Below are 25165 nucleotides of genomic sequence, written 5' to 3'. Positions count from 1 at the left end.
TCTATCCATCTATCTAACTATCTATCTAGTATCTATCTATCTATCTAGTATATATCTATCTATCTAGCTAGTATCTATCTATCTATCTAGTATCTATCTAACTATCTATCTAGTATCTACATATCTATCTAGTATATATCTATCTATCTAGCTAGTATCTATCTATCGATCTAACTATCTATCTATCTATTTAGTATCTATCTATCTATCTAGTATCTATCCATCTATCTATCAATCTAGTATCCATCTATCTATCTATCTAGTATCTAGCTAGCTAGCTAGCTATTGAATTTCTATCTATTTACTCCTCATCACGTGTGACTCCCTCTCCTCCTCTCCTCCTCCATTTCTCTCTACCCCTCCTTCTTCTCTTCCTTTCCCTCCTCTCCCTCTCCTCCTCCCTCCACTCCTTCTCCTCCACCACCTCCACCTCCACCTCCAGGTGCTCCCAGTCAACGACCAGCCCCCCCAGCTGGGTGGGGCTCTGTGGGCGGGGCTGAGCTGTCCTGAAGGTGGGCGTGTCCAGGTGACGCAGGACTTCCTGTGGGCCAGTGATGGAGACAGTGAGGAGGAGCTGCTCCTCTTCCTATTGGCCAGGAGCCCCAGCAGGGGGCAGCTGCAGCGGGGGGGGCAGCCCACCGACAGGTTCTCCCAGCACGACCTGCTGCAGGGTCTCGTCTACTACGTCCACACAGGTGAGGGGGCGGGGCCCAGAAGGGGGGAGGGGCTCCAATCCCTTCATTCACGATCCCAGAACTTTATTAGTCAGAAACACCCAGAAACACCTCAGGACCACCAGAACCAACCAGAACCACCACCAGGACCAACCAGAACCAACCAGAACCACTCAAACCAGCTCAGTGTGAGTCTCTGAGAGTCTCCTTGCTGTTCCCCCTGTCACCACCAGGGGGCGAGATCGGACCCGAGCCGGTGCTGGACGTGCTAACCCTCATCATCTCGGACGGTGAGGCGGGCGGCGGCGCTGGAGCACAAGCCCCGCCCCCTCCGGTGCCTCTGCACGGCACACTTCCTGTCTACGACCTCAACGTCACGCTACTTCCTGTCAACAACCAGGTCCCCGTGGTCACACTGGGTAAGAGGCTCCGCCCCCACACACACACACACTCACATAGTGGGCGCGGCATTGTATGACGCCACAAGGGGCGGGGCTAGAAATGCCACACCCCTAAAAGAACTAAACATAACAACACTGTCGGTGGATGCTGAGCTGCTATTGGATGATTCTAGCTGTGACATCACAGCCGGATATCAGGTTCTCCCTTTGTGACATCATCATGACCCCTCACACACTTCCTGTCCGTTCAATCAGCCAACAGGGGAAAATGTCATCGTCACGTTTTCACCTTCAGACGACCTCCAGCGTCACGAAAGACACACACACACACACACACACACACACACACACACACACACACACAGTCATTCATTTAAAAGATAACACAATATTTTATGTGTGTGTGTGTGTGTGTGTGTGTGTACGCACACTGATAAGGAGTGCTGAGACACACGCACACACACACACACACACCATCTCCCCTGGGGTGTGTGTGTGTTTGAGAGGCTGCCAGGAGGAGGACAGGAGCTCTGTGGTTCTCAATGGGGACTCACACTGGGAGGACTGGTGTGTGTGTGTGTGCGTGTGTGTGTGTGTGTGTGTGTGTTTCCACACTGTCACAGGACACCAGGTTTGTTGTCTCTCCACACTAATGCGACTTGCAAAGTGTTTGTCATTGGCTCCCACGTCCCTCTGCAAGCGGCTGCTGCTGGAGGTCATGTGACCCTGGCAGAGCCACTCACAGCGGGTTTTACTGGAGCAGCAAAACTGTGAGACCCACTGACGCCACTTTGCAACAACAGTTCCAACTAAATATTATTGTTAACACAACAAACTACCATCTAGGAAGCCACAACACGAGTGAGTGAGTGAGTGAGTGTGTGTGTGAGTGTGTGTGTGGGGGGAGGGGGGGGCTTCAGTCTTTAGTCTGTTCTTATTGTTTGCGTGTTGCATTGTGTAGTTTGTTGCCTGTGGCCAGTTGTTGTGTTGTTGTCGGTCGCTAACGAGGTTAGCACGGGCGGCGCTTAAGTGAAATCTGCCTTTTGTCTCCTGGAATTACATGGACACACACACACACACACACACAGAGCAACCATAATCTCACTGTGTGTGTGTGTCTGGGAACAAAAGCAGTGTCTCTCCGTCACAATAGGTTCCGTCTACGTGCTGCTAGCGGCCTCGCTAGCTGGATTAGCGCTGCGCCACCAGCGGTGGGATAACACACTAATCCTGGCGCCGCTCGCAGCTCGGCCTGAGCCGGCAGGGAGGGGGCGCTCTCATTAATTAACAGTGAATAGAGACGCAGCGGAGAAGATTTAGCCACCGCCTCCACGGCCAGTTTATCAGCCTGATCCAGAGCTGTCCGTCATTAGCAGCTGGCTAGCACACACACACACACACACTCACACACACACACACACACACACACACACACACACACACACACACAGACACACACACACGGATTACAAGGACATGGATCCAGAGGATTGTGTTTAATTAGCAGCAATGCGATGATGGACAGAAGGATGGAAGGATGGAGGGATGGACGGGGGGAGGGATGGAGGGATGGATGGATGATGGTTGCAGTATCGTGTACCTGCAGTGCTGCAGTACCGCCTCCAGCCACCAGGGGTCTCACCCTCTCTGTGTGCCCCAGGCCCCTCCCTGCTGGTGGTGGACGAGGGCTCCAGGGCCTGTCTCTGCGGGGGGCTCCTGGGGGCCAGCGACCTGGACAGCCCCCCTGACCTCTTGACCTTTCACCTGGAGGCCCCACCCCTCCACGGCTTCCTGGAGAACACGCTGCCAACACCGGGCTCAGAGAAGAGCAACGCTGGAGTAGCAGTGGGTCTGTCACGGAGTGTGTGTGTGTGTGTGTGTGTGTCTGTGTGTGTGTGTCAGTGACCTGATCCCTGACCCCTGACTCCTCCCCCAACTCCTGCCAGAATCCTTCACTCTGGCCCACCTGACCTCTGGCTTCATCAACTACGTCCAATCAGAGAGCAGGGGGGTGGAGCCAACGGCTGACCAGCTGTCCGTCAGTGTGAGTGACGGGCTGCACCGCTCAGGCCCCGCCCCCTTCTACATCATCATCCAGCCAACCAATGACGAGGAGCCGTCGCTGCACTTCACCAACTTCACCGTACGTGGATGGAGGGAGGGATGATGGAGGGATGGAGGGATGGATGGTGGAGGGATGGATGAGGGATGGATGGATGGATGGAGGGATGGATGGATGGATGGAGGGATGGAGGGAGGGATGATGGATGGATGATGGAGGGATGGAGGGAGGGATGGATGATGGAGGGATGCATGATGGAGGGATGGATGATGGATGGATGGATGATGGAGGGATGGATGGAGGGATGGATGAGGGATGGATGATGGAGGGATGGAGGGAGGGATGGATGATGGAGGGATGCATGATGGAGGGATGGATGATGGATGGATGGATGATGGAGGGATGCATGATGGAGGGATGGATGAGGGATGGATGATGGAGGGATGGAGGGAGGGATGGATGATGGAGGGATGCATGATGGAGGGATGGATGATGGATGGATGGATGATGGAGGGATGCATGATGGATGGAGGGATGATGGAGGGATGGAGGGAGGGATGAAGGGATGGAGGGATGGATGATGGAGGGATGGATGATGGACGGATGATGGAGGGATGGATGATGGATGGATGGATGATGGACAGATAGATGGATGGTGGAGGGATGGAGGGATGATGGACGGATGGATGATGGAAGGATGGACCCCTCACCTGTTTCTCCTCCCCTTCAGGTGGAGGAGGGCGGGGCCAGCCAGTTGACCTCCTCCGTGCTGAGCGCCGCTGACCTGGACGCCCCCGCTGACCTCTTGACCTTCACCGTGGTGACCCCTCCGACCCACGGACGCCTGTTCCGCGTTGGCCAGGGCGGCCAGGGGGCGGAGCTTCTCCTGCGCCGGCCCCGCCCCCTGCCCCTATCCCCCGCCGTCACCTCCTTCAGCCTGCAGGAGCTGCAGCATGGTGAGGGGGAGGGGCTTAGCACACCTGTCAATCACAGCACCGCTGGACGCTTGGATTGGTTGCTGTGTGTTTAACTGCCACCTCACCTGGCCAGGTGTGCTGATCTGGTACCTGCACGACGACAGCGAGACGCTGACGGACGCCGTCGCCTTGCAGCTCACTGATGGCCACCACAGCGTCCAGAGGTCAGCCAAGGTCACCGTGCTGCCAGTCAACGACCAGGAGCCCCGGCTCCTCAGGTACACACACACACACACACACACACACACACACACACGGTTCAAGTGTGTCTGGACTGGCTGCTCCCTCTGTTTGTCCCCACCTACCTGCTGCTGCTGCTGCTGCTCCGCCCCACTACTTGAGGGCAATGATGATGATGATGATGGTGGTGATGGTGGTGATGGTGGTGATGGTGATGATGTTGATGATGGTGATGGTGATGATGTTGATGATGGTGATGGTGATGGTGATGATGGTGATGATGGTGATGGTGATGATGATGATGGTGATGATGGTGATGATGGTTTCTGAGTAGCTTCCCTCCTGAAGACCTGGTGGGTGTGTCCTAATGTTCTGTGTTGACCCTGAGGAGGGGGTGTGAGGTGTGGGGGGAAGGGGAGCTGAGGGGAGGAGAGCCCGCCCCCCCCTCCCCGGTCCCCGGTCGGCAGCGGCGCTGGCTGCCGATGTCGCGGCCGACCAACCAGAAGGAACAAGCAGACTTGGCAGCTGGCGTCCTGCAGGAAGAGCCCGTTAGTGACGAGTGAGGAAGCAGCCAGACGGCTGCCTGCGACACACACACACACACACACACATACACACACACACACACACACAGTTTTCTCCTCTGATCTCTGGACGCATCAACTCAAACTCTTCATACAAGGTCGCCATCGCTCAGGGGTCGCAGAGGTCAAGTGACCTCACTGTGTGTGTGTGTGTGTGTGTGTGTGTGTGTGTGTGTGTCAGGAATGTGGGCGTGGCCGTGGTGCCTGGCGAGCGGCGCCTGATCTCCAGTGTGGCCCTGGACTCCCAGGACCTGGACTCACCCCCCCAGCACCTCTTCTACTTCCTGCAGGCCGGGCCCAGACTGGGCAGCCTGCAGCTCAAGGTGGGTCTGGGGTCAGGGCTCAGGGGGTCAGGGGGCGGGACTTTGACCTTGGTTCCGCCCCCTACAGACAGCCGAGGGCTGGGCACCGCCGCTGGCGCCAGGTCTCAACTTCACGCAGGAAGACGTGGACCAGAACCGAGTGTGGTACCAACACCGGGAGACCGCAGAGGTCAAAGGTCACGACAGCTTCCGCTTCACCCTCAGCGACCTGGAGCACCAGACCCCGGCACACACCTTCTTCATCACCATACACACCCCACACAGAGGTCAGAGGTCACCGTCGGTTTTTAACCCCCCCATCCACCTCCTGTCTGCACTGCAGGGAGCCACGCCCATGCTAACTGCTGCTAACTCGCACTAACTGCTGCTAAGTGATGCTAACTGGCGCTAACTGGCACTAACTGCCGCTAACTGCTGCTAACTCGCATTAACTGCTGCTAACTGCTGCTAACTGCCGCTAGCCTAGCGATGCCTTCAGTCCTGCACTGGTTCACTGGCTGGTGTCGTCCAACCAGCTGCTGCTAAATCAGGCAGCTACTGTAGTTTGCTAATTCAGCTAGCCGTGCAATACACACACACGCACGGCGCCCCCTGCTGCTGTTGTCCAGCTTCATCTATTATTGATCCCACCTGATCCACCTGGGGTCACCCCCCCCTCCCCTTGGCCCCTCCCCTCCTGATCCTGGAGGAGCAGAGGTGAGAACCAATGACCTGCTCAGCTGATGAATAATTAATGAGCTGGGGGGGGCGTCGGCCTCCGTCCTCTGGGACACACCTCCAACCTGTGTGTGTGTGTGTGTGTGTGTGTGTGTGTGTGTGTGTGTGTGTAGCAGCAGCAGGTTAGAGTCACGCAGCTCCAGGTTTGTTGCTGGACCCTGAAGCTCCGCCCTCTCTCCCTCTACCTTCCCCCGCCCCCGCTCCCTCCCCCTCCTCCAGGTGAGCTGCAGCTGACCACCAGTGGTGACGCTGTGGTGTTGGCGGGCCAGCGGCTGGTTCTGAGCACCGACCTGCTGCTGGCCCGGGACCAGTCGGGTCGTCCCGAGCGGCTGCGGTACCGCCTGACAGCGGCGCCGCAGCACGGGCTGCTGCACAGCGCCGGGCGGCCAGGAGTCCCACTCAGCACCTGGAGCCAACTGGACCTGGCAGCGCAGAGGCTCTGCTACACACACGATAACAGCAGACACACACACACCGACTCCTTCAGGTCAGAACACTGGGACACACACACACACACACACTGGGACACACACACACACACACACACACACACACACAATCCTCAGTAACAGAACTGTGTTCAATTTTCAACACGACAACAGCAGCTGACAATAGAGAAAATAGAAAGAGAGAGAGAGAGAGAGAGAGAGGTTAGAATTAAATCAAGTATTAAATAGTAAAACTAATTCTGTACAAGTGTTCAATGAATTAAACACAAATTAACTGAAAACTCTTAAATTGAAGTAAAATTGATGGAACAATAATTAAAAAAAAAAATGCTAAAATGAGAATCTGACTCGTGTGTGTGTGTGTGTGTGTGTGTGTGTGTGTGTGTGTGTGTGTCAGTCAGTATAAACTCTGGGTAAATCTGTGTTCTTATCAAAGACAGAGTCATGTGACAGATCCAAAAGACACACACCTGTCTGTCTGTGTGTGTGCGTGTGTGTGTGTGTGTGTGTGTGTGTGTGTGTGTGTGTGTGTTTTTGACAGCGCATGATGAATGTGTGTTATCAGGACAACAACAGCAGTGCGGCCACCGGGGGCAGAGCAGCCGACATCAGAGCCAGATGTTAGTGTGTGTGTGTGTGTGTGTCTGTGTGTGTGTGTGTGTGTGTGTGTGTGTGTGTCCGGTGTGCTGAGGCCTGAGGACAGTTTGTCAGCTGGAGGCCTGGAAGGCAGAGTGTGTTGGCAGGACTGAGAGGACAAGACAAAACACACACACACACACACACAGGAGACCTGAGCTGTGTGTGTGTGTGTGTGTGTGTGTGTGTGTGTGTGTTTCAGTAGTGGCTGATATTGCAAATACAAACAGGTCGTTAAATGAGACAGTAGTATCATTATTATTATTATTATTATTACATTATTATTACATTACTATATTATTATTATTATTATTATTATTATTATTATTATTATTATTATTATTATGATTTTAAATTGTATGAAGAGTTGAAAAGGACAGAATTGTGCTTTAGGTTTTGCTGTGATATTTTTCTCTGACTCCTTCAAGTTGATTCTTTCCTCCGCTATCATATTAAAATCCTGGTGTTCAGGATGAATTCTTAATTTAGTCTCTGGTGAATATTGAACAGGTTTTTTATTTATTCTATTTATTTAGAATTTCATAATCACTAGAGTGCATTTCTGACCTTCAGCAGTGAATCATCGAGTCCTTCTTCCCATGATGCACCTGGACAGTTTCCTTAGGCATCTGGAGGGGATTTAATATTGACAGGGATCAATGGCAAAATAGTAACGTAAACATAATAATAATAATCTGTCAAAAACAAACTGAAGAGCACGGATTTGTCTTGAGAATCTCTGAGAGGACTTCCATTTTAAAAAGAAAACATGAAAAATACAAACAAATTCACCTTAAACACTGTGGGGTAGAGCCTCAAAAAAGGGCGCGCAGCGCTAAAATGCGGCGCATTTTGCGGCGGGATTGCGCCCGCAATTTGCGCCACAGATGCGGGGATCCACAAAGGTTTAGGCGCTAATGACATGCAGGCGCAAACACGCCCACGAATGCGGCACCTGAAACAGGTGCGAATGTTGCGGTCTGGCAACCTGAGAGCAGTTTGCGCCAAAGGTTGTTCATGAATGCGTGTGTTTGACAGCGAAACTCTGCTAGGATAAACGCGCTCCTGTGCGCGCCTAGCATTACGATGCAAGACGCGTTTGTCACCAACACCTGAGTACCATTTGTATTTTTCATGGCCGATCTAAAATATTGGCATATATACTCTAGTCTATGCCGATCTATATATACGATTTGGGGAGCCATATATATATATATATTTCAGGCTTTTCAGAGAGGAAAGTTTCACTCAGAAGCCAGAAACACTCTGACAGACAGAAGCTGCGCCTGGTTTTGGCTTGCGGTGTTTGCGTCTGTCAAACTGCGCGCGGACACGAGCGCAAACTCTTTCTGGATCTGCCGCTGTTTGAATTAGGCATATTTGCATAGAAGGGGGTGTCATTTTGCGCGCAATGACTAATTTCAATACATTCAAATGAATCTGGCGCGACCCTGCCGCTACTTGCGCCTCAGCGCATTTTGCGCCGATTTTCACGTTTGCGTCCCCTCTGTGGATCGGAATCACCGTTTTTGGCGCTATTTACACGGATTGTCTGGCGCAAAAGCCGCGCAATCGCTTTGTGGATCTACCCCTGTGAGTGAAGAGCAGCGAGGCCGAGGAGACAAAATGTCCTCGATTTAAATTTTTCTTCTCACACATTATTTTATTATTTAAAAGAAAACAAGACGGAAACTCAGGATTCGTCTATTTGGATCCTTTTTATTTTGAAGCTTTCAGCAGGTTCATTTATTTATTTATTTATTCAACTGTATTTAAAACCTGAATGTTTCTACACAATAATAGAAATATACACCACCTTTATTTTAATTGTATAGTTTTTTTTATTTGCATTTGAACATAAACAAAAATATGGCAATGCATTGACAACAGTAGAGGACGAGGCTGAATGCAATGCGAGGCTTGGAGGAGATAAGAAGGAAGAATTCCTCAGCAGACTGCGATGCTGGAAAGTGAAGACTGAAGACGCCAAAGTACAGCATGAAATAATAGAAGGAGAAATTACAAGATGAAAGAATACATACGTGCATACACAAATAAAAAAATTATATATATATATATATATATATATATATATATATATATGTACACACACACACATACATACATTTACATATGTTTATGTATGGTTATATATATGCATACATATACAAATACACACACATGTCCAATGAGGCATTCAATGACCAGTCTCAGTCTCAGTGATGTTGTGTTGTGTTGTGTGTAGTTTTGTGGTGACCAATGGCGAGTCGTCTCGCAGCGGCGTGCTGCACCTCACCATCCGCCACGCCGACCGCGTCCCGCCCACGCTGCTGCGCAACACCGGCCTTCGCCTGCAGGGCAGCGCCAGCGAGCCCGTCACCTCCCAGCACCTGCAGCTCAGTGACCCCGACACGGCGGCCGCCAACCTCACCTTCCGCCTGACGGTGGCGCCGCGCCACGGCGAGCTGCTGCTGCTGGGCGGGGCCCCGCTGGCTCCGCCCCTCAGCTTCACCCAGGACCACCTGGACCAGCAGGACCTGGTCTACCAGCACCACCCAGGCAGCCTGGAGACCTTCGACTCCTTCAGCTTCCTGCCCAGCGATGGAACCAACGCTGGATACCTGCAGTTCGGCCAGCTGAGGGAGGAGCCTCAGGTCTTCAGCATCCAGGTGAGTCCACACCTGCACCATCACACTGAGGGAGGAGCCTCAGATCTTCAGCATCCAGGTGAGTCCACACCTGCACCATCACCATCAGCAGCACCGGAGGAGCTTCAGGAACCTCACACACCTTAGGCTGCTGCTGCTGTGGAAGGAAGTCCTCAGGTCCACAGGTCAAACCCCTCCACAATAAAATACCAAGCCAAGTTCTGAGGGTTCTGAGGTTCTGAGGTGTGGAGGAGGTCTGGTGGTTCTGAGTTGTGCAGGAGGTCTGGAGGAGGTCTGGTGGTTCTGAGGTCTGAAAGGAGGTTTGCAAGAACTGGAGGAGGTTCTGAGGTGTGCAGGAGGTCTGGAGGAGGTCTGGTGGTTCTGAGGTCTGAAAGAAGGTTTGCAAGAACTGGAGGTTCTGAGGTGTGCAGGAGGTCTGGAGGAGGTCTGGAAGATCCGGTAGGACCTTCGTAGACTCCAGAAGGTTGAAATGTCAGATGTGTAGCTTCCCATCATGCCTCAGTGCAACACTGAGCATCACACCTGGTGACCAGGCCAGGTAGGTCTGGTTGGTCTGGACCGAAGTTGTGAACTGAGCAGGACCAGCCTCAGACTGAACTGCACCATTACTGCGGTTGTAGCGCCACCCAGTGGCTGGATAGCAGGTTATTATTATTATCATTCAGAGCAGCAAGTGGGTCAAGATGCCTTCACTCACACTTTATTATTTCTCTGGACTTTGAGACTAAAGTAATATTTTTACCCTCTATGTTAGATTTGAATTCTACAACCATTCTGTTTCTGACGGACTTTCGTGTTTCACTCAGACTCAAACAGCTCTGCGCTGCGCTGCGCTTCTTTTCATGATTTACTTTACACAGAGCAAGTGCGACGCTCAGTGGCTGCAGCGCGACACTGCAGCAGTTCGATGAGCTGCCTGCCAAGAGTCCAGCAGAGGGCGCAGCTCGTCCCATAGTGGTTGTTGAACAGAAACATAAATAAATCCCCCGAAGTCCTGCAGGATATAGTTTTAAGCAACACCGAAGTCATTTTAATTGTAGTTGTTTCAAAGTAATTTTCAAAACAAACTACAGAAACTGGAAAACAGTGTCTAAAAAAATATCAAACTGGAAGAAAACCCGCATATCTAACCTGAAGAAACAGGGACTCGGCTCTGTTAAGATGTTAATTTTTACGAGGTCGTCGGAGAAAGAGAAGGCGTGGTGACGTCACCACGGAACCACCGCTGTCTGCTCACAGGAGTGTTGTCGTTCCTACTGAATCTACAGTGCGTTTGTGTTGCTCACCGTGTTTCTGCTGCTGCTGCTGCTCCACCTTCACTCACTCACTGTTGACTCAAACCGGAAACAGGAAGCACAACACAAGCCACAGAAACAGAACCAGGGTAATGGCTAGATAGTATCAGAACCGGCTCCAGCAGCTCCTCCACCTGCAGCTGTGATCCGCCAATCAAACGATACCTGCGCCAGCAGGAACAACTCTAGGCTGCCCCCAGTGGCTGGGAGGAACATGACATGACATCTCTGTCTTCAGGCGGATCAGCAGGCGCAGAGCTGCTGCTGTATGTGACTGTGAAACATCGATGTGACATCATCGGCTTCAACACTGTTCAGCTGTCAATCAATAACTCAATAAAGCAGGATTACCTTTAAATCTGGAACTAGAATGAACAAAATGCAGGTAAACTTTAAATACCTGCATTTCACTTTAGTATCCATCCATCTATCTATCTATCCATCCATCCATCCATCTATCTATCTATCTATCCATCCATCCATCCATCTTGACGCTGCAGTCACTCAGTTTGCTGTGTCTCCCCAGGTGGAGTTGGCGGACAGTGCGCCTCCCTCCCTGACCACCAGGCAGAGCCCCAGCACCGTGGTGTCGCTGGGCGGTGGCCGCCACGCTGTCTTCATCACCTCGGCCCACCTGGCAGCGAGCGACCGCGACAGTCCGGCCGAGCGGCTGCAGTTCTCCGTCACCGCGGAGCCGCGCTTCGGCCACCTGGAGAACCACCTGACAGGTGAGGTACGGGGGAGAGCCGGGGGGGGGTGCGCTTCGGCCACCTGGAGAACTGGGGGAGTGGGGGGGGAGCAGCGCACACACATGCACTCAGCCCGCATCTCCCGCAGGCGCCTACATCCAGAGCCGCTTCACCCAGAAGGACCTGCGGCAGCGCGCCGTGCTCTACGTCATCCCGCCCGACCAGGAAGTGACGTCAGACAGCTTCCAGTTCCGTCTCAGCGACCCGGCAGGGAACTCAGCCGCACCTGAGACGTAGGTGCAAAATGAGTCAGGGTGGTTTTAATTTCATTTCCTGTTTCCTGTCAGGGATCTACGGAGGCCTGGAGAGGACAAGCACCATGAGAGAGCCTCACTCCTCCTCCTTCATCCTCCACCTCCTCTTATTCGTCAACCTCCTTATGCTCCTCTTACTCCTCCTCCTGCTCCACAGAAGAACTGAGGAGAGAGAGACTCCTCCCTTGGTTCTCCAGGTTCTCCTGGTTCCTCTCAGGTTTCCTGTGGTTCCCCAGGTTCCTCTAGTCCTGGGCCAGCGTGCTCAGAAGTTCTGACCCTGGTCTCTCCTCAGGCTGGAGGTGTCCTGGTCCAGGATTCAGTTCTCGGCCTCCTGCTACAGAACCTGCGAGACGTCCGGGACGCTGGAGCTCCACATTACCCGCAGCGGGCGCAGCGCCGATCCAGCCTACGTCACTGTGCAGGTAGGAGGCCCTGCCCACCTGGAAGGCCCCGCCTACCAGGCTGGCTCCGCCTTCCTTGACTGTGACTTCCTGTCTGTGTGCAGGTGGAGGAGGGGGGGTCGGCCCGGCCCGGCAGAGACTTCACACACAGCAGCAGTGGACTGGTGCAGTTCGACCCAGGTGGGACGACCTTTGACCTTTGACTTCTACACTCACCTTCACTCTCCCAGAATGCACTGCAGTCATCATAATGATCTTCAGTTGACACAGTGAATGAGAAGCAGAGCTGTAACGATACCACGTCAGAACCAGTAGAAGTACTTCAGTACCGATACCAACACTGAGTACTTCGTAAGGCCAATACACATTATAGTAGTGCTTTGAATTTTTCTTTTTTTCCCCACAGATGTTGTGTACATTCCTCAGCAATAAGTTTCACTGCAGTACAAATACACATTTAACACAATTATCATACAGTTATCGTATACATAGATATACAACTGGTCCCAGCACCGTGGTATCGGTGCGTAGTTCAAAAGTACGAGTAGAGTACTCAACCCGGTCATCTGTACCGACACCAGTATATAGAGTATTGACACTGATATAATGGTATTGATAACAGTATCTTGATACCAGTGTATCAGTACCAATACCCAATACTGACTGGTATTGGTACCGATGTACTATAGATATATTGGTACATCGGTACCAATACCGGACATACTGGCATCGGTACCAACACCAGTATATCAGTGCCGATACCCAATACTAGTATCTGTATCCGTGCATTCCTAGTTCAACGTTGATGAATGAACTTATTCCAGTGAAGTGAGCTGATATTAACCCAGTGTTTGTGTCCAGGTGTCAACATGAAGAGCTGGAAGGTGCAGCTGGTGGACGACGGGTTGGAGGAGAACCACGAGACCTTCACTGTCACCCTTAGAACACCTCACAACGCCGTGTTGGGCCAACAGAGCTCAGCCAGCGTGGAGATCCTGGACCCCCGAGGAGGTGGGCCAGCTGGGGACCTGGATCTGGACCCAGTCCGGGTGGGAGGGGGGGGTTGGCTTGTAGGAGACCTGGACCTGCAGAGCGGGGATGTGGGCCAGCTGGGGACCTGGACCTGGTCTGGGTATTGGAGGGGGAGGTGGACCAGTCTCGTCTGGGGGTCTAATGGTCTCTCTGCCTCTTGCAGGTCGCTGTAGCCACCAGGACTTGCAGCCAGGGGGCGCTGGAAGGAAGGCCCCGCCCCCACCCACTCAGGGGGCGGAGCCTGTGGCCGAAATTGAGGCAGAGCTTCTGTGGGAAGTCCCGTCCCCTCACCCCCCCCGGGGGGACGTCCCAGACCATAGGCCCCTCCCCCAGGACCACCAGACTGGGGTCACTGGGGTCACTGGGAGCGGACTGGTGAAGGTCAGTCCATGTTTCCACCTCATGAAGTCTGAGATGTTTGAATAAGAGTTGATGGTCCAATCACCTCCCCCTCTAACCAGGGGCTTCACTGACTGACTGATGTTGTGTTTTACCTCTTGACCTTTAGGGTGGCGTGTCGGCTGAGGGGACGGCGGACCGAGTGTGGACGGTGAGAATCACTGATGCAGTTCCTCTCTGATCCTCTGGGGGCTCTGCTGCACCTCCTCCTCCTCTTCCTCATCTTGTTGCTCCTCCTCCTCTTCTTCCTCCTCCGTCAGTTCCACAGCCTGACTCCTCTCCGGCTGGAGAAGGTGCAGCCAGGTGACCTCTGGAGCTCCTCAGCTCACAGTCGCCCCCTGCAGGAGCCATCAGTCAGCGACGCTCCTCAGATGGACCATCCAGAGGCAGCACAGCAGCGCAAGGTACACACACACACACACACACACACACACACACACACACACACACACACACAGTGGAGGTGGAGCTGCTCTCTGTGTTGTGTGTGAAGATCTCAGCAGGCCACTGCTGGTCCTCCTTCCTCCTTCTCCTCCTCCTCCTCCTGCTCCCCCTCAGGTGGGGAGGTGGCAGAACAGCTGGTGCGCTGAAGGCTGGACGCTCTACAGGGGGCGCTGTTACCTGCTGGACTCTTCTCTGGCCAGCTGGGGGAGCGCCAGAAGGAGCTGCTCCCTGCGGTGAGGAGCCACTGCCCATCACTCTTCACCTCACCTCCTCGCACCTGCACCAGCTGACCAATCAGAGAGAGGCACGGGTTTATCAGCCCCGCCCCCCTGGTGGCTGGTGGCAGTAGTGCATGAAACATCCTCAACAACTGTCATGTTCCAGCAGAAGGGAAAGGGGGTGGGGCATCATGATTGATAGTTGAACAGTGTCCCTGATTGGACGGGCCAGAACCGTCGGAGGGACAAGATGATGACATCACAAAATAACTTTTGTGTGTGTGTGTGTGTGTGTCAGCTCCAACAGCAGTCTGGTCACTGTGGCCTCCAGGAGGGAGGTGTCCTGGCTCTGGAAGTTCTCCTCCAGGAAGCCCTTCTGGATCGCTGGTGAGACCTTCAATAAATATATGTGTGTATATATATGTATAAATGTTTTATATATGGTTGGTTTCCTCTTGAGCATAGGTGTCAAACTCTGGCCCGCAGGCCAAATTTGGCCCGCAGTGTCATTTTGCATTGGCGCACAAGGCCAATGCAAAATCACTGCTAGCGCTGCTAGCCCGCCGCTATTATACAGCACATGCAGCTGCTAATACTACAAATCCCAGGATGCTCTGCTCAATCCGGACAGGAAGGATTTTATTATGATAATCATAATCATAAATATGAAATGAAATTAATAAAAAACAAGCCTCTGTGTCATGTGACCTGCTGAGGCTCCGCCCACTCTGGTTCCAATGCGCTGACTCCTCCCCTGCCCCTCCCTCAGGCCTCTCCGGGGATCCCTGGTCCTGGGCTGAGGGCGGGAGGTCCTCCTCCAGGCTGCAGGGGGCGCCAGAGGGCTCCTGCCTGCTGGTGGAGGGTCCTCGCAGGTGGCGCTCCACCCCCTGCAGCCCCCACACCCAGCACGCCTTCATCTGCTCCTCCCCCACCGTCCCCCACTAAGCCCCGCCCTCACCAAATGAGGTTCCGCCCACTCCCACCCACTACCAACTCGCTGAGCCCCCAACTCCAGCTGAGGCCCCGCCCTCACCCATTGAGCCCCGCCCACTTCTGCCCGCCCACCACTTTGTACATTAGCTCACTTCCTGTTGTCCTAATAAAGACTTTGTTTGGAGCTCCGCCTCCTGCATGATGATCCTGCATGATGACTCAATCAACCAACCAGCGGCAACATCAGAAACAAAAACTCTCTTTTTACTTTCAAATACTGCAGTACAAAGGACTCCAATAATTTAAGTGATATTTATATGTGTGTAAACATACAAGTCAAACATACAAATGAGTCGAGCTGAACGATTCACCGATTCAATAAAAGGACTCAGAGCTCAGAATCAGAGTCGGTGTGTTGCATGGCGTGGCGTTCACTGCACCTGGGAGAAGAGAGAGACACCGCTGCTACCACCGCTAACGTAGCTATTGACCCTGCAGCTGCTTTGACAGAAAGTGTCACATGACTCTGGCCTTGTAGTGAGGAAAATTATAAAATTAAATTGACCAATCAGCTGCCTCCACGCCACAAAACTGCCTTAAGAAAAACACACTTTAGCCTTGGCTAGGCTCGGCTAATGACAACATCACAGTTTAGCCTTGGCTAGGCTAATGCTAACATTACAGTTTAGCCTAGTCTAGGCAAATGCCAATTTCATAGTTTAGCCTAGGCTAGGCTAATGCTAAGGTGACCAGTGCTCCCCCTACTGGCTCTCCACTGAATAAAACCATTTGACAACCAAAGTGTCTCCAAGCTCCTGCTTGCTCCACAGTCTTCTGGTTCATCCTGCAGCACTTGAACGCAGCTGTGGTCCTGAGGGCCCCGAGTGGGCGGGGCCTAGCTGAGGACCTTGTGGTAGGGGTGGAGGGGGAGGGAGGAGGTGAAGGCTCTGATGTCAGTGATGGGCGTGTCCTCCTGCAGAGAGGGCGTGGTCGCCACCAGGAAGCTCAGCTGCTCCACCTCTTCGTAGCCTGAGGGGGGCGGGGGAGGGGTCTCGGTCGGGGTCAAGGTCTCGGTCTGGGTCTCAGTCGCGGTCAAGGTCTCAGTCTGGGTCGGGGTCAGGGTCTTGGTCTGGGTCTGGGTCTCGGTGGCGGTCAAGGTCTCAGTCTGGGTCTCGGTCGGGGTCAGGGTCTTGGTCTGGGTCTTGGTCTCAGTCGGGGTCAGGGTCTGGGTCCAATAATTGGTCTGGGTCTTGGTCAAGGTCTCGATCTGGGCGCCACCCTCAGGGGGTGGGGCGTCGTCCTCGTGCTCTCCGAAGCCCACCACCTGAAAGACATCGGGGATCGACTGGTTGGGTCTGAAGGTTGGACGCTGGTCCAGCAGGAGGTCAGGAGGTCACTCACGTGCACGCTGAGCTTCCTGCTGCTGCTCCGCTGCTCCTGGAACCACGACAGCAGCTCCTCCTGGGTCACCTGCTTCAGGGCCTCCACCTGCAGGAGAGGGGGTGGGTGGGGGGGTACAAGAACCAATCAGAACCAGGACCAGGACCTGAACTAGAAGCAGGACTCTCAGCTGGAGGCCCTTCTCTGCCACACAAACAGGAAGTGGCTGCAGTTCCAGATCCAGGAAGTCAGCGGGTTCCACTGCTTCTGTCTGGGTGTGTGTGTGTGTGTGTGTGTGTGTGTCTCCCTCTCTCACTCACCTCCTTGCTGAGCCTGGTGAAGATGTACTGCTGCGTGACCACCTCGAACCAGTGGCGCTCCACCTCCTCGCCCAGGTGGGCGTCCTCACACTGCTTGAGCTGGATCAGCGCCCTCACCTGGCTCCTGAAGGCATCGCGGCTCAGGCTGGACAGACGCTGGCCAAACACCTGCAGGAACTCCTCGATCTTCACCTCCACAAACTCTGAGCTGGAGGACACAGAGGGAGTGAGGGGGGTGAGAGAGGGAGGAGGGAGGAGGAAGAGGGAGAGCAGGAAGGCGTGAAGGAGAAGAAGGAGGAAAGAGAAGGACAGTGTGGAGGAGAAGAAGGAGGAGGAGGAAAGGGAGGAGGGGTGGAGGTAGAGGAGGAAGAAAGGTGTGGAAGAGAAGAAGAGGTGAAAGAGGACAAGACGAAGGAGGAGGAGCTGGGCTCACCTGAACTTGGTGGCCTGTGTCTCCACGGTGACGGAGAAGCCCAGCACTCCAGACGTGTTCCTGCAGGTGGGATACACCTGGTACCTGGAGGAGGAGGAGGAGCAGCAGGAGAGACACCCGCAGGGTCAGACGGGAGGTGCAGTGATGGCAAGTGGCCACACGGGGGCGTCTCACTCACCCCAGAGTCTCCTTGGTCCGCAGGAAGTCAAAACACGGCTCCTCCATGTGCATCTGCAGACAGACAGACAGACAGACAGTCAGATAGTGAGTCAGACAGACAGACAGACAGTCAGTCAGTCAGACAGACAGACAGCAGTGATCTCCAACACTCACCACCATCAGCTCCATCAGAGCGTGTTCCCTCAGGTTCTTCAGCCCTGACTGACACACACAGTGACAGGAAGTGGTCAGTGATAGGAAGTGGTCAGTGACAGTGGGGGAATGATTGGCTGATCTGACCCCCCTGTGAGTGCCCAGCAGGGGCTCTTCAGGACCGACCTGGTAGTAGACGGTGACCTCAGAGTTGGCGTCTCCTCTGTTGAGGGACTTGACCTTCAGCAGGTGGCGCTGCTGAGGAAGCTCCACCACCTGGAACAGCACGGGGGCCTCTGCTGTCAGGGCCCGGAACTGCAGCTGGCTGCACGCACACACACACACACACACACACACACGCACACACACACACACACACACACACACACACACACACACACACACACACACACACACACACACACACTCAGTCCCAATAGGACCAGTTGACAGACAGACCGTCCAATCAGGTAAAGGGGGCGGAGACTCACTCAAAGTACTGCAGGAACTCTCTGGACTCCTATTGGACAGAGCAGAGCAAACATTCAGACCCCAGAGTGAGTGTTGTGTCTCTCTCTCCTCCCTCTCTCTCCTCCCCCACCTCCCTCCCTCTCTCCCTCCTTCTCTCTCTCTCTCTCTCCTCCCCCCCTCCTCCTCTTTCTCCTCCCTCCCTCTCTCTCTCTCTCTCTCCTTCCTCTCTCTCTCCCCCCCTCTCTCCCTCCTTCTCTCTCTCTCTCCTCCCCCCTCCCTTTCTCTCTATCTCTCTCCTCCCCCTCTCTCTCCCTCTCTCCCTCTCTCTCCTCCCTCTCCTACCTCTCTCCCTACCCCCCCTCCCCTCTCCTCACCTTGCTGGTGTAGTTGCCCTGCACCAGTCCCTCCACGTACAGCTCCTCCTTCAGCCTGGTGACAAAGGTCAAGAGGTCGTCAAGGGTCAGCCCCTTGACCAGGGCCTGCAGCTTCTGGACCACCGACCAGCGGTGGGGCTCCAGCACCAGCAGACGGAGGTCCCTGAGGAGGAGGAGGAGGAGGAGGAGGAGGGTCACCTGAGGTCACCTGTCTGTCTGTCTGTCAGTGTGTGTGTGTGTGTGTGTGTGTGTGTGTGTGTGTGAGACCTACTTGCCCAGCCTGTCAGGCTTGATGAGGATGTTGTAGTAGGTCTTCCTCAGCTGCTCGCTGAACATGCTGAAGACCCCCTGCTGGGCCGAGAAGTGGGCCAGGTGCTCCACGATCAGCTGGAGCAGCAGCTGGAGAGGGGGTGGGGTCAGTCAGGGTGGGGCCAGGGGGGCCCAGGTGTGTGTGTGTGTGTGTGTGCGCGCGGCCCACCGGCAGCTTGTGGTTGAAGCCCCTCAGCCGCAGCACCAGGCCGTGCTCTCCAGCCACCAGCTTGTACTCCAGCTGGGCCACGTCCGCCTCGTAGGCCGGTTCTGCCAGGTTGTGGGCCAGGACGTTGACCAGCAGGTCCATCAGAACCAGGCTGAGCACACACACACATACACAACAGGATGTCAACCCCTGCTCTGTGCTGTGTGTGTGTGCGTGTGTGTGTGTGTCCTACTTCTCTGGGCTCTTCTGGATCAGCGGTGAGATCAGGTGGAAGCGGATGTAGGCTGAAAGAAGCGAGAACCACTAAGTGACCTTGAGTGACCTTGAGCCAAACACACCATCACACTGACTGGAAATGTAGCGGTTTATATTTGCAGTTCTGAAATGAACACACCAGCAGGTGGCGAGACTGTCCACCAGAGGGCAGACACACACACACACACACACACACACACACACACACACACACACACACACACACACACACACACACACACACACACACACACACACACACACACACACACACACACACCTCTCCCCCCCGCCCCGCCCCCCCCTCTCTCCCTCTCTCTCCCTCTCCTCTTACCCCACCCCCCTCTCTCACCCTTGGGGATCTTGAACTTGTTGTCCTTCTTGTACCACAGGCAGCCTCGCTCCGTGGAGGCGATGCGGACGGGGACGTCTGAGTCCGGCCAATCAGAGGCCTTCAACTCAAAGTCAGTGGCTGAGGGAGAGAGACAGGGGGGGTGGGGGGGGTGGGGGTGGGGGGGCAGAGAGAGACAGTGAAGGTGGTGTCAAAGGTGGTGGTCTCCTCCTCCTCCTCCTCCTCCTCCTCCTCCTCCTCCTCCTCCTCCTCCACTGACCTATGAACCTGTTCTCCGCTGGGAGGTGGAGCTCCGGGTGGAGAGGGAGGGCCGACGCCCACCGCTCCGCCCACTCAGCTGGGAGGTCTGGCAGGGCAGAGAAAACAAGCGCACCTTTACAACTCAAAGCCTGCACATGTGTGTGTGTGTGTGTGTGTGTGTGTGTGTGTGTGTGTGTGAGTCCCACCCTCCACACTGTAGCTGGTTCCAAACCACCTCTCCCTCAGTGGACACAGACCCTGGTGGTCCGGAGACAGCAGCAGGAGGTTGGCCCGGTACGGGGTCAGCAGGGTCAGCGCCGCACTGATCACCTGGACACACACACACATACATACACATACAGCAGGTTAAAGGCCTCAGCCTAGTCCTGGTCCTGGTCCTGGTTCTAGTCCTAGAACTTGTCCTAGCCCTGGTCCTGCTCACCTCTGCATTGAACTGGAACATGAGCTGGTCTCCAGTCAGGAAGTCCTCCTTGGGGAACAGATGCATGTTCTCGCAGATGTTCTCCACAAACTCAATGGGGTCCGTCTGCATGAGAAGCAGAGCAGAGCATTGACATCATCACCGCCATGACATCATCATCGCAGACAGTGAGGTGTCTCAGCAGGATGATGGTCACCTGCTCCTGGTAGTGGAACTCGTTGGCCTCGATCTTCTGGATCTCCTCATAAATCCTGAAAAATCAGACCACAGTTGGCTTGGTGAGCACCGGGGAATGAAGATGATGAAGATGAAGATGATGATGATGATGAGGAGGAGTGTGTGAATACTGCCATCATCAGTCTGACCTCTGCTGGGGTCCCACAGTCTGCAGCATCTTCAGGTACTGGAAGACCAGGTCCACCACCTGCAGGACACACAGCACAGTATGAGAAACACCTGTGTGTGTGTGTGTGTGTGTGTGTGTGTGTGTGTGTGGAGCGGACCTGGTAGAAGTTCTGGTAGCCCTCGTTGGTCAGTGTGATGGAGATGGAGAAGATGGAGTATGTGGTGTTCTGGTCGAAGCCCGTCTCACTGTTGCCCCCAAACAGAGCCAGAGCCCAGCACCTACACACACACACCCACACAGCCAGGTGAGCCCTGCTCCTCTGGTTCCTGCTGGTTCTCCTGCAGAGGTTTTGGACTCACCTCTTCCTGAGCAGTGATAGGATGCTGCCAGTTCCTTCATGTCCAATCAGCCAGGAGATGTAGTGGAGAGGCTTCACCCTGGTGGACACACACACACACACACACACACACACACACACACACACACACACACACACACACACACACACACACACACACACACACACAGAGGCTCCAGCAGGTAGCATGGTACGGTGGTGATGATGTCACTTCCTGTGCTCACCGGTAGTGTTTCCCCTGCGGGGGGACGGCCCAGCTGATGGTCAGGGCGTGGACCTTCCTCACTGGAACCACTGGGGGCACCGTCACATCATGGTCACATGACCACGCACAGAAACAAACAGACATACACACACACACACACAGACACACATACACACACCTCTGTACAGCTTGTTGAAGGACGGAGAGTCAAAGGGCTGCTGGAGGTGTGAGAAGTCTGCTGCCGCCTCGCCACTGCAAACAGCTCACAGGTTAGTCTGACTCACTGACTCACTGAGTCAATCACTGACTCACTGTGTGAATCACTGACTCACTGCGGTGTGTCTTACTTGTTGGGCACTTTGCTGAAGATCTCCCTGACCCACTGCTCCAGAGTGTCCAGAGTCTCTGACACACACACACACACACACACACACACACACACACACACACACACACACACAATAAAGTTATTAAAAAACAGCCATCAGCACCAATGACGGCCTCACTCACACCTGAGCAGGTGAGTGTTCTGAGTGGGTGGAGCCTCTGCAGGGGGCGGAGCTTACCTCTGGACTGGACGGCCAGCGTCATGTAGTGGGCAGAGTAGTAGCGCCGCCAGAAGAGCCGCAGCCGCTCGTACGTGTTGATCTGCTTCTCTCTGGGCTCGTGCTTTAATGTCTGGGCGTTACCTGGGTGGGCGGGGAGGGGTGAGAGAGGGTCAGGTGTTTGGATGGGTGGGGGGTGGGGGGCAGAGCCACACCTTCACGTCCTCCTGCTGCTCCCTTATATGGTCATAAAACCAACCGTCGACCTTTCACCTGTAGTTTTGCCATCGGCTCTCCTCATTTCGACTGAGAGGTCAGAGGTCAGAGGGTCACTCGCGTCTGGGATTTCATCACGGTGCAAAAGTCTCAAGTCTCATGTTGCTGATCACAAAACAACAAGCTTCACTTGTTCAGTTTTCAATCCCGACTGACCGCTGTGACTCCTCTGAACTCACTCCACAGTGTGTGTGTGTGTGTCTCACCCCAGAAGAACTTGCCCATGGGGTGTCCTGCTCTGGCCAGACTGCCAAACAGCATCTCCTTGCGGTGGGAGTCTGAGGGCCGGGCCAGCTGGTACTCTGCACAGGAGAGTTGCAGATGAAGACTGTGTACAGTGCAGTGCAGTACTGCAGTACTACTGTCGTACTACTGAGTACTGTGTGGTCACAACTGCACTGTGCTCCTTCACCTTTCAGGTCCAAACCTCAACAGAAACAAAGGTGAAGAAGTGAAAGTGACTGCAAAGCATTGTGGGTGGGTGGGCGGGCAGGGGTGTCACAGGAATGTGACTGCACCCCCCCACCCCTCCGACTGACACCGTGAGCGCCACCTGGAGGTCAGGAGGTGGGAGACTCACCGCTGTCCACCGCCTCCACCTCCCTGTCGATGGCGTCTTCTATCATCAGAGGGCCGATGAAGAACTGAGCCCACCTGGACACACACACACACACACACACACACACACACACACACACACACACAAAAACAGGGTGAGTCAGGGTGAGTCAGGGTGAGTCGGGGGGGTGACCCCGCCCTGCCCACCTGTCCAGGGCGTCTCTGAAGAACTTCCTCTGGACGTCGAACTGGAAGATGGTCCTCTCACAGTCGGTGGAGGCGTTGTCGCTGCCGCCGTGCTTCTTCAGGAAGGCATCGAAACCGTTCTCTGCTGGGTACTTCTCACTGCCCATGAAGACCACTGGAGGAGGAGCAGGAGGTGGGGGGTGGGGGAGGAGGAGGACAGAGGGAGGAGGAGGAAGAGGAGAAGAAAAAGGAGGATGAAGACAGGGCTCATCTATTGGTCAGTGAGGCTGAGGCTGAGGTCACATGACTCACTGTGCTCCAGGAAGTGGGCGAGGCCGGGGAGGTCGTCAGGGTCGCTGAAGCTGCCCACACTGATGCACAGAGCAGCCGCCGCCGTAGGACACACACACACACACACACACACACACACACACACACACACACACACACACTGATGACCCCACCCCCTCCAGCCACTCCCAGCTGACCATGTGACTGATCACATGACTCCTCCCACCTGTTTCTCCGAGCTCCCTCTCTTCTTCTTCTTCTCCTCATCCAGCTCGTCAAAGTCGCTGTCCTGCTCCTCCTCCTCCTCCTCCTCCTCCGGCTGCTCCTCCTCCTCGGACCCCTCGCCAGAGTCCCCCTCCTCCTCCCCGTCGTCCTCCTCCTCCTCCTCCCCGTCCTCTTCCTCCTCAACCTCCTCCCCCTGCTCCTCTTCAGGGCCGTCACCACATCCGTCCCCCTCTGCTCGGCTGAAGTCGGAGATGAGCAGCGCTCGCAGGCCGTTGCTCAGCACGATGTACCTGAAGGCCACAATCACACAGCAACACAATCACACAACAACTCAACAACAACACACAATCATAGTCACACGACCACAATAACACAGAAACAACACACAAGAACACACAATACAACAACACCAGTTCTCAGCGTGACCGACAGAGCGCCTCATGGCTCCTCTCCCTCACCTGTATCTCTTGGGGTCGCTGGGGGACTTGACGATGTCAGGGTCGCCCTGGTCCTGGTCAGCAGGAGCAGAAGCTCCACCCACCTGCTGTGACCTCACTTCCTGTGGAGGAGGAGGAGGCTCGTCCTGGTCCGAGCCGCTCTGGAGGCCCGGAGCCTTGTTGGTCTGAGGCATCTCCGCCCAGTCCTGAGGGTCCAGCAGTAGGTCCTGCAGGGGCGGGGGTCACACTGGGGGTCAACCACCTGATTCCACCAGGTGAGAGCAGTGCAGGAGCCTCAGTCTGGTATCTGACCAGGTAGCTGCAGGCTATGGATCATGGATCTGCAGTCACTGCTCCACACACTGTGAAGCCCTGATCAGCTGATGCAATGTGAAGCATTTATGTTCTGATGTGGCAGTCACGTGGCCACCTGTTGCTACATGTGGTGCTCCCGGTTTTGTTTTTTTGTAAACTTTATCTCAGACTTCTGATACAAACAAGCAAGTTCATAAAAGAATAATGGTTTTTAAAAAAATACTGACAATGTAAACATTTATTTCTTTCCTTTCCTTTCCTTTTCCTTTTATTTCAAATCCGAAATGGAACAGGAGGACGCAGAGCTAAGCTAGTCTTGGACGTTTGGAAGTTTTTTTTTTTTTGCCTTATACACGAATTGTGCGGTTTCAAATTCTACCAGGTCTCTAAACTTCATGCACTTTGAAGAACTGTATGTTGTGTACTCACGAGACTATGCGACTTCTACACAGTCATTCAGACAAGACAGAACAATACACAGTACCCAGTGGTCCTTGATTCAAAATGTGACCTGCTTTTCCCAGCACTCCAATGCTCCGTTCACTGACTGTACATCGTCTTTACCGGCTCGACTGCAGGCGTTAGCCTAGCTTTAGCCACACACACACACACACACACACACACACACACACACACACACACACACACACACACACACACACACACACACACACACACACACACAGACCAGTGCCTGTAGCTCGAAGCTAAGCTACCGCTTGGTCACGTCTCTAGCTAGCTGGCTAGTTAGCCATCAAAGTGGCTAACTATGACTCGGCAGGGTATTTTTTTTGGCTCTTTTAAACTTTTTGCAAGGAGACAAGCTCACCTTTTGCTTCGGCTACTAGCTTACGCGGCTGAAGTTAGCGCAGGGCGAGCAGCGAGTAACAACGTCTGTGATTGGCTGGAGATCGCTGGGGCGGCAGTGTGGGCCGTTGTGATTGGCCGCGCCAGGTGACGCAGACGGTT

At 54.3% G+C, this 25165-nt stretch overlaps 2 protein-coding genes across 5 annotated transcripts in view; one reads left to right on the top strand and one right to left on the bottom strand.

Annotated features, from left to right (window-relative positions):
- frem1b (Fras1 related extracellular matrix 1b) overlaps positions 1-15798 on the top strand; it is a 24297-nt gene extending 8499 nt beyond the window's left edge. The window contains exons 16-36 of one of the 2 annotated variants that reach the window (XM_076045191.1): positions 443-695; positions 908-1093; positions 2736-2924; positions 3022-3218; positions 3868-4093; positions 4188-4332; positions 5060-5201; positions 5269-5467; positions 6138-6405; positions 9249-9672; positions 11494-11695; positions 11805-11949; positions 12263-12392; positions 12476-12551; positions 13233-13382; positions 13567-13784; positions 13912-13953; positions 14063-14206; positions 14361-14479; positions 14763-14851; positions 15234-15798. In XM_076045191.1, the coding sequence (XP_075901306.1) occupies positions 443-695; positions 908-1093; positions 2736-2924; positions 3022-3218; positions 3868-4093; positions 4188-4332; positions 5060-5201; positions 5269-5467; positions 6138-6405; positions 9249-9672; positions 11494-11695; positions 11805-11949; positions 12263-12392; positions 12476-12551; positions 13233-13382; positions 13567-13784; positions 13912-13953; positions 14063-14206; positions 14361-14479; positions 14763-14851; positions 15234-15409 (3720 nt within the window). In that variant the 3' untranslated portion in view covers positions 15410-15798. Of the gene's footprint in view, positions 1-442; positions 696-907; positions 1094-2735; positions 2925-3021; positions 3219-3867; positions 4094-4187; positions 4333-5059; positions 5202-5268; positions 5468-6137; positions 6406-9248; positions 9731-11493; positions 11696-11804; positions 11950-12262; positions 12395-12475; positions 12552-13232; positions 13383-13566; positions 13785-13911; positions 13954-14062; positions 14207-14360; positions 14480-14762; positions 14852-15233 lie in introns of those variants that run through there. The other variant, XM_076045192.1, reaches the window with a different exon arrangement.
- LOC142900734 (nardilysin-like) lies at positions 15641-25165 on the bottom strand. 3 transcript variants are annotated; one of them, XM_076045200.1, is made up of 32 exons: positions 25026-25165; positions 23903-24108; positions 23447-23734; positions 23241-23323; positions 22950-23103; positions 22765-22838; positions 22391-22486; positions 21930-22052; positions 21711-21768; positions 21542-21615; positions 21383-21452; positions 21160-21237; positions 20958-21078; positions 20820-20878; positions 20651-20705; positions 20455-20559; positions 20219-20342; positions 20032-20118; positions 19773-19892; positions 19398-19449; positions 19166-19316; positions 18959-19086; positions 18688-18850; positions 18334-18362; positions 18029-18167; positions 17864-17911; positions 17709-17761; positions 17531-17614; positions 17098-17305; positions 16799-16885; positions 16657-16721; positions 15641-16584 (listed from the first exon to the last, which is right to left on the bottom strand). In XM_076045200.1, exons 2-32 carry the CDS (start codon positions 24073-24075, stop codon positions 16293-16295), a joined length of 3441 nt encoding a protein of 1146 aa, XP_075901315.1. In that variant the 5' UTR covers positions 24076-24108; positions 25026-25165; the 3' UTR covers positions 15641-16292. The 3 variants fall into 3 exon arrangements, with proteins under 3 accessions (XP_075901315.1, XP_075901317.1, XP_075901316.1); XM_076045202.1 differs by having other exon boundaries at positions 15641-16494; XM_076045201.1 differs by lacking the exon at positions 25026-25165 and adding an exon at positions 24626-24765.

This window comes from Nelusetta ayraudi, unplaced genomic scaffold, assembly GCF_046127955.1.
Source record: "Nelusetta ayraudi isolate G7.1 ecotype Tasmania unplaced genomic scaffold, CSIRO-AGI_Nayr_v1 ptg000084l, whole genome shotgun sequence".
Lineage (NCBI taxonomy): Eukaryota > Metazoa > Chordata > Actinopteri > Tetraodontiformes > Monacanthidae > Nelusetta > Nelusetta ayraudi.
This window is presented reverse-complemented; position numbering and strand designations above follow the sequence as displayed.

Coding starts and splice junctions, on each gene's coding strand:
- LOC142900734 (XM_076045200.1), bottom strand. CDS start 24,075: ATGCCTCAGACCAACAAGGCTCCGGGCCTCCAGAGCGGCTCGGACCAG. Junction 20,560..20,650: donor AGTTCCACTACCAGGAGCAG/GTGACCATCATC, acceptor CTTCTCATGCAG/ACGGACCCCATTGAGTTTGT. Junction 16,722..16,798: donor GCAGGAAGCTCAGCGTGCAC/GTGAGTGACCTC, acceptor GATGTCTTTCAG/GTGGTGGGCTTCGGAGAGCA.